The sequence below is a fragment of the Thermobia domestica genome, chromosome 5 (assembly GCF_964235325.1).
Source record: "Thermobia domestica chromosome 5, izTheDome1.hap1.1, whole genome shotgun sequence".
In the NCBI taxonomy this organism is placed as follows: domain Eukaryota; kingdom Metazoa; phylum Arthropoda; class Insecta; order Zygentoma; family Lepismatidae; genus Thermobia; species Thermobia domestica.
In genome coordinates, this window is record NC_137458.1 from 223,107,844 (window position 1) to 223,116,611 (window position 8,768).

Genomic DNA, 8,768 nt, shown 5'->3' on the forward strand with positions numbered 1-8,768 from the left:
TAGGTTTTTAGACTGCCATCTTTTGGAATATAGCCAGGTCTTTAAACTCTAAGATATGCAACTTTGCCGTCCAAAAGGTTATGTTTACAAGTTCAAGGAAATGACTTAATCTCTTTTTTAAAAAATGAGTTATGACATTTTCCATCCAACGCCTCATATAGCATACCACCCATTAGGTTCTCTAAGTTGTTTCGTGCTGTAAATATCTTGAACAACTAATTTTAAGTGGCCCATTCAATCACAAATTGTAAAGAAAAAGCAGAAAAATGGGTAACGTTTGTATCCTAGAAACACTCTCTTCATCTTTTTCGTATCATATTCTCCACCTGACCTCAAGTTTTCAATGCGTTTACAGTGTGTAATATGAGACAAAGGCACCTTCTAAGTTTGGATCGTTTAAGTAGAGGTAGAACCAAATTAAGTACTATATAGTACCGTCTTAAAGTGTGCCATATTGCATAAGATACCAAGATCTTAATAGGAAAGGAGTTGTTGAGTTGAGTTGATTTTAGTTTAGCGTCCCTTTCAGCAGCGAGGCTATATGAGACGTGGACCTACTGATTAACGTGGAATCCGAACCACATGAGCTCCCGCCGGGAATCGAACCCGGGTCTCCCACGCCAAAGGCGCGTACGCTAACCGCTTAGCCACGGAGGAGCTCTTAATAGGAAAGGAACCACGCAATATGGCTTTGGCGTAGCTTTTCAGAAAAATACATATCAATTCTCTTATTTTAAAATTTATATATACTCATTTAATAATTGTTATCTTCATTATGTTGTTTGTATCAATTTACAACTGTCTTTCCAAAGTTACAAGGTACCTTTGCCTCATATTACATACTGTAAATGCATTGAAAATTTGAGATTGCTTGGGGCACAATTTAATGCCATTTAATTGAGACAATGTTTCTCATCGTTATTTTGTTCTGATATGCAACCATTTTATTAGGTGCGACTGAAATAACTTCGGACGTGAAGAAAGAAAATCATAAAAACATATACGTTTTGTTAAAATATATTTTCCTTCTAATATAATCGATGTTTACGAAACATTCCTGGCGTTTTAGTGACAAAATAGAATAGTATTAGAAAGTAGGGTAAAACCTGATGCGTTGGAGATCAGATTTTCAAATCCAGAAAAAAAGGCTTCTTGCTGTTAACATCTCAAATCTTTCTCGACTTCTGTTAAAGTAGCAAATGTATTTAGAACCAGTTAAAAGTGCTTCTGATTCAATTGTACCAAAGAAAATAAGTTAACATTGAATATAGTGTGGGAAATGTGGTAAAGAATACTGGCAATTATCAGAATTGACATGTTTTTCCTTCAAGAAAATAACTAGAATAATTAGGGTTTAGTGATTTACAATATAATGAAAGTTGATGCAACATTTGAATGCCTATATTCGACAACAGCGTATAAAATTGATTTAATTATGGTTATTTTCTTCTATGTGGCAAAAACATGCTTGATTAGTGTAATTAAAACTATTACACGTTATTTTTTATCTATCTTGCCCATCTGTTTAAATGGTATCAGTGCTTCAGTATTCAGGATGTGTTATACCAATACTCATCCCTTCGTATTTCGAATCTTCATTAGACTCATATCGGAACTAATGGATTAAATTTACAGCATTCAAATCAGTTTGGAAGTCCTGCTTTAAACAGCTTTAAACCTAAATATTTAGTTTAATGTTGAATAAAATGTGTACATTTACAAAGTACTGGTTATTATTTTGTGAGATTCGATAATGCGCTTGATTAGAAATGCAGTATTGTATTATTCCCCACTTTTTAATACAAAAGTTTTGGCCACTACAAATTTAGTGTACTAACTTACTCACTTTAGTATTTGTCCGATAATTGGGAACATTGTGCCGGTATATCATTATGCTTGTCTGCTAAAATGAGCGATGTGAACATTTACAATGTTTTGTTCTAGCATTTTATAAATTTCATATCTAAATTAAGTATGTAACAAATATTCCAACTCTGTACTATACATGTGTGTGTATAGTACCTAATTTATAATACTAATAGTACAATGATTTTAATGTAGATTATGTTTACAAGTCCAAAACGTTATTAAAGTCTTGTGTAAATATTGCATTTCTTACCTCTTGTGGTTTATACAATTCTGGTTGGGGAAACGTGCGAGTTTCAGTAGTTTCTTCACATGGCATTATAAAGTAGTGAATGAAAGCAGTTCCAATGATTTGTGTCACTACCGTTATTATTGGTACTACAACTCCCAGAAAAGTCCAAGAAATCAATGTAAGTACTTGGTAAGTCGTAATTTCTGGATCTTGAACACTCGCTGTTTCTGGACATTGAACAGTAGTTACTTCTGGACATTGAACAATAGTTACTTCTGGACATTGAACAGTAGTTACTTCTGGACATTGAACAGTTTTTACTTCTGGACAGTGCACATCGATTGTTTGTGAACTAGCAATACTTGTCTCTGAAGTTTGAACAGTAGTTGTTTTTTGACTTTGTACAGGAGTTGTTTCTGGGCAATTATGAGTAGTTGGCTCTGGACACTCGCAGAATTTCGGTTTAAACTTTCTAATTCTACCCCATATTCCTCCAAACCTTGGAAAAGAAGCAGTAACGGAAAGAAATTCCACTAGTATCAATATGTTTCTAAAACGCATATCACTAAACCAAAGAATACAATGTCGACCATAATACAATATACTTTCTGTTAATTTCTCGTTCTTAAAAAAATTCATAAAATATGTTCTTGAGTTTCTACAAGGAAATGTTATGCAAATACTGAATATAATGAGTTTTAAAATTAGTACAGGATTTGGTTCTGATTATTCAGTTTTGTTGAGAGTACTTTCACCGTGTAAGTGAAATATTAATTTGAGATATTTGTACAGAGTTAGAAATAATAGACATTATACTAATAACATGTTCTTGTTATTTATGTTTCATTTTTTATTGATTTTAATTCTCGTCACTCAAGCTTAGTAATAAAAAGAATATATTAAACCATTTGTTCTCAGAAAACATTTATGTGTATATATATTTGTCAACATTTTATTATTATTTTAATCTCTCAAATATAAAGTTACAACTCCCTGAACAGCATCTACTTATCAGGACCGAGAACTATATTTTGTACTTTCTGTTTTTAATTGTACACTCAGAAAAGAGTGCAGTTGATTTTAGTTTAGCGTCCCTTTCAGCAACGAGGCTATATGAGACGTGGACCTACTGATTAACGTGGAATCCGAACCACATGAGCTCCCGCCGGGAATCGAATCCGGGTCTCCCACGCCAAAGGCGCGTACGCTAACCGCTTAGCCACTAAGGAGCTCTACACTCAGAAAAGAATATGTGAGTATAATTGTTTGGGGGATGCTCGAAGGTGAAATTTCGTGGAAGAGCAACTGGATACCTTTAATGAAAATATTTTCTATAAAGCATATGAATTCTATTTAACGTGGAATTCATACCATGTTATTTATATTTATCTTGCCCATTCCTTGCCCCACCCTTGCCCAAAAGGGATATAAAACATGTAGCAGAATCACAGTCTTCACAACGTGAAGGAATGTGGTTTGGTTTTTGGCCAACCAAATTTTTAACAAACTAAAATTTAGCAATACTACTGGTATGTTTGTGCATACCAATTTACCTCAAATTAAATGTAGTATAATTTAAGATAAGTGAATATTAAAAAAAATTTAATCATTTGATTCGTCGAATATGAAATAATTTATTTTCATTTTAGAATAACATTCCCCAGACGAACTAACATTTGCGTTCCGAACACTATACTAATCCCTTAATTTCAACAATACTACGGGCAGCCAGAGTTTACTCGCACAGAAATACATGGGAAATCAATTAATAATTCCCCATATCTTGGGAACAACTGGGTGGATAACTTCCATCAACGAATTCAATTCATGTTTTCATCTTGTACTCCCTGGCCAAAGTTAATGGTGATTAATCACGTAGTTATTAAGTTTTTTTCTCTCTGAAATGCGGATATATATTTATAGGTAAGAGAAGAGATTTATATATATGAGATTTTGGTAAGCGGTACATCTTAAAAATTGTGAGCACCAGAATTCTCACAATTTCAACAGACTACAAACTACATATGTTAATTCTATCATGTTTTGAGTTGGGAAGAAAAATAAACCCTTATTCCAAAGAGAAAAAATACCACTCGTGTGCCTTTGAAATGTGTGAGAAAGTACGAAATGATAGTACGAAACTATAATGAAATTACTTTATGATGGGCTGGACAATACAGTAAGATAGCCCAAACTTAACTTTTCGTTATTCACTTTTCATGAAGAACTACATCAATGATAAAAGAGATAAGATATTGTTAATATTATACCTTAAATCATTTTCCATTCTGATGTATGAACCTCAGAAAAATTAGACAAATAAGTGTATTATTTCGAAAAAGTTCCGTGTAAACTGAATTTTAGTGCAGAAAATTATTTCGATACCTGCATATCCTGAAATATGTCCTCGATTCAAACAGTACATTTTCAAGAAATAAAAAGTGTTGCTTATTGCTGAAGTAAGGTTTTCACGAACTAGTATATACACCGGAAATGGTCATTACGCAAGTACTAAATTATGCGTATAGTTAACTATGTGGGTTGAGATATTAACAATGGGAAATTTGCTTTTAGGAGCTGACTCACTGATTCACTCACGAACACTGAAAAGGTATCCTGCACTGATCTATGGTAACGTGCACTTCTTAACAGAATTCCAACATTTCGAATACCAGAGCTAAGGGCCAAACAGTAATCAATCCACAAGATTGGCCAAAATTATTATTTTCAACAATCTTTTATACGTGTTTCTAGACATTGCCAATGTACAATAGGAAAGTTTGATATGTGCCAACAGGGTAATAAAGGAATGCATTGGAAAAAAATGGATCTGAATTGCACTTCCGTAGCCTCAGTGAATAAGCAGACAACTCGCGAAAACAAAATCATACACGCTTGGAAAAAACACGTGTTTTCTTATTCTGTGAAATGATTTTCCAGATTATCTTATCAATATTTGGAAGAGTAGATTCTTTTCGTATGTCTTTCGTGTTAAGTGACATACTCTTTTACTTCCTTTCCTGCTTACCATATGATTAAGTTTGTACACTGTAATTTCATATTAACATTGGAAACATAATTATTTTATTACTATCTCATCTGATAGCGTGTGGTCTACAAGGCTAGACAACCAACCTTTTAGGGATGCTGGTTCCAATTCTGCCTCGGAAATGTTTTTGTTGTACTTTTCACCTTACATTTCGTCGTTATCTTTCTTTGTCATAGGGGTTAGGATACTATTTTACACTATAGGTCCCGTCCTATATAGCTTCGGAGCTGACACATGACGTTAAAATGGCATCACTCAATTTCGTTTTTCAAATGCATCAATATCTTGTGACACTGCTGGCATTTTGCTATGTTATAACGTCGGTGTTAGGCATTTGAACTAAATTCATAGTATGAGACCCAGATTCCATTATTATCATCTGTTGTCACATATCAGACTTCTCAATTGTACATTTTCAGCACACGTAGCTCTAACAGTGTGTAACACTGTAGCACTCACTTAACTATTATGTTTAGTGATAATAGTGCGTTTTAAATCTGTGAACATTTGCATATGGTACTATTTGAAACAAAGTATCTTTATGCTGAGTTGGCTACACTGTTTGTGGCTTTTCGATAGGGCATTTTGTTCTCATTAAATAGTGCGACTTTTGTTTTGATTGCTTTATCGGTTTTCAAAATATTTACTTTAAACTTATGTAATTCCATGATATAATTTTTTGGATATTCAATTTTTGAAGCCCCGTAGCTCCTATCGTTCCAATAGCTCATAGCACCTTAAATTTTGCTCATTTTCATTTCTCGTGATGCTGTATCAGATGTACTATATGGCAATCAGATTTTAGCGACAACGTTTGGGACCCTTCTGTGTCAGTAGACGTATTACGAATTTTTTTCCTTAATCAATTCTTTCGTAATAAAGGATCTTTTGACGAACTCTCACGTTCCTGCATGTATTAATTGCTATTATTTTTTACTGAATTGTCTTCGCTCTTTTATATGATCGTACATATTGCCTCCTTCCTTTCCAACAATCGCAAATTTCGAAAACACTGAGTTAAGTGTTTCCTGTTAAAATTGAGAAAATATGTAAGGACTTTCACTCCTCCAACTGAAGCGAATTCCTGCATTAAGCATTTTCTGATTAAATAGTGGGAAATTTTAATCTTATACAAATTCACCCAATTCTCTTTACTCAAGCGGAATTTTCGGAGGCGTTGAAATAGGAATTTAATTTTTCTTTAAAGTTTGTTACAATGATAGTTTTGTATACCATTTTTTCAATCTTATCCAAATAATCACAAGTGTAGTTCTCAATAAAGAATAGAAAATAGGTTTTATACCATTGATCTAGTTCTTTGTCTTAAAAGCGGAATTTTTGAAAATGCTGACAAATGATTTTTATTGTCTTTTGTTTTTATATGATTTTGCATACCGTGTTTCAAATCTTCAACATAAGCTAACATAAGCAACATTAGACACTTTCTGAATAAAGAAAGACAAATTTGAATCTTATAGTACCTTTCGCTCTTTTCCTTTTAACCCGGCAGCAGGCGCGAGGGTACTAGGTGTGGAAGTGGGCGTGTGACGAGATTTTCTCTCACCTATGAAATAAATGGAGAAATCCCACTTATTAATACAGTTTAGGATTTAATTCATGAGTTTTATTGTAACTTCATATCTTTAGAATATTTTGTGGCATATAGGGTATTTTACCTTCTTAGTTGATATCACAACACAGCAAAAAGAATTCAGTAATTGTTCAACATTGAATGATACAGGAAAGGAACAAAAGCACAAGAAACTGACAAATAAGCAAAATGTTAAACAGTTGATTATTTAACTTAACAATATCGTGTCGGAAGGTTCTAGTTATCACTCACTGTCTTCAGGTTGTTCACCCCCTCGAAACAGAAAACAGCTGGTGCGTGCTTCTTGCACACATGGGACAAACTGTCTGCACATGTTTTCATGTAACGATTTTTTCCTGGTACAGAACACACATGTCCTTTTATCGCCATCCCGTGTTGGTGCTTCAGAGTGCACAGGTACTAGAGAGCCATCCGGGACCCTCCTTATTTGTGATCGCAAAAGTGTAGGAACTATGGTGTTGTTGCTCTTCTAATGAGATATGGCTTGCAGAGTTCCATTGCTAACATCTTCTGATAGACACTACCTCCATCAGCATTTTCATAGTTAAATCTATATATGATAAAGCTGATTAGAGCACCGATATTGAGGAGTGTGTGGAAGGTACGTAACGGTCACCTGTTGGTTTTTCTTGCAACCGTGTACAGACTCTTGAACCCATCCACGCAATCTGCACAACCCTTCGCCATTTTATAAAATGTAATGATTTCGGCTTTAGTGTTGTTTCATTAACGTATTCTCCTTCATACACTGTGGAGAGCAATACATGTTTTTTTCTGTTTGACACATATGAACAGAGTAACGTATCTTCTCCATGAGCGAACGTGCTCGAAAATGGCTGTCTTTCCTTGTACTCAGGAACTCAAACGTACTTTGTAGTATGTTGCTCCTTAGAGTTCCAACCAGTGTTAGACTGTAATTGTTTAGAAGATCTAGATCTAGAGGAACTGATGCGAAGAAATTGTCTGTGGTCACATTTCTGCCAGATTTAGGAATGGGCTCGATAGAAGCGGAAATTTCGAAAAGACTGAAAAGCGTTGTCACTCCTGCATATTTCAAATTAAAAGTCTTTATACATAATATCGGATCTCCAAGTTAAGAAAAACTTTACATTAGGCAAATTTTGATTAAACAAAGAAAAATGTTTAGAATTATATAAATATTCCGTTTTCTCCTTTGGAAGAGAATATTTCAAAACGGTGAAACACGTATTTTCTGATTTTAAATTAAAAGTATACTTCATATGAGATCTCCAACTTAAGCGTAATTTTACATTCGGCACTTTTAGATTGAAAAAAGAGAAATTTGTGAAATGTTATATATGTATCGTCCCCCCCTTTGGAAAAGAATATTTGGAAATACTGGCACAGGTGTTTCGTTTCTTAAATGAAGAGTTCGCATGTCGAGACCTGTCTTTCTAATGTGAGTGATTTCTGATACATGCTATTCTTGATCGAAATTTTGAACTCCTCTTTATCTGGTTTAGAATGGATTTTTCCAAAAACCTTTCTTTATTCGAAGGTTCATGAGGAAAGTATTATTTTCCTAAACATTCACATTAATATCTATAGTAGCATGGCTTGCATGATGGCGAATTACCTACATCTGCAGTGCTCTAATGTAGATAAAATGATATATAGATGATATAAATTACTATATTCAGTTCCATACAATCAATGTATAGTCAATGAACATCTTATACATGACCAAAAAGTGACACGCTGTATCGGCCTCCAACATCATCAGTCCGTATTTCTTCTAAAATGGCATAAGAATACCGTGTACTGTTTAAATGCGTGGTGATACCAATAGCAGCACTTGTTGATCTAAGGCTCCAGAAAGACATTGATTTTACACACACTGCAGATATCAGCATTTCAAGTCTGCGTAAAAGGTATTTATTGATCTTCCTTCACGCTTGGAAGACTTCCAATGAGCAACGCGAGTTGTCGAATTAGGAAAGCCTGATTTTGAATTGATCTTCAGACATGTTTTGTAAGAAGTAGGCAGT

At 34.1% G+C, this 8,768-nt stretch overlaps 1 protein-coding gene across 1 annotated transcript in view; it reads right to left on the reverse strand.

Moving 5' to 3' along the window:
• Positions 1-7,072, reverse strand: part of LOC145685405 (uncharacterized) — a 135,402-nt gene extending 128,330 nt beyond the window's left edge. The window contains exons 1-2 of the mRNA XM_081757799.1: positions 6,991-7,072; positions 2,120-2,466 (exon numbers count right to left, since the gene is read on the reverse strand). Of these exons, the coding sequence (XP_081613925.1) occupies positions 2,120-2,466; positions 6,991-7,072 (429 nt within the window). The remainder of the gene's footprint in view (positions 1-2,119; positions 2,467-6,990) is intronic.
• Between the last annotated feature and the right edge of the window lie 1,696 nt (positions 7,073-8,768).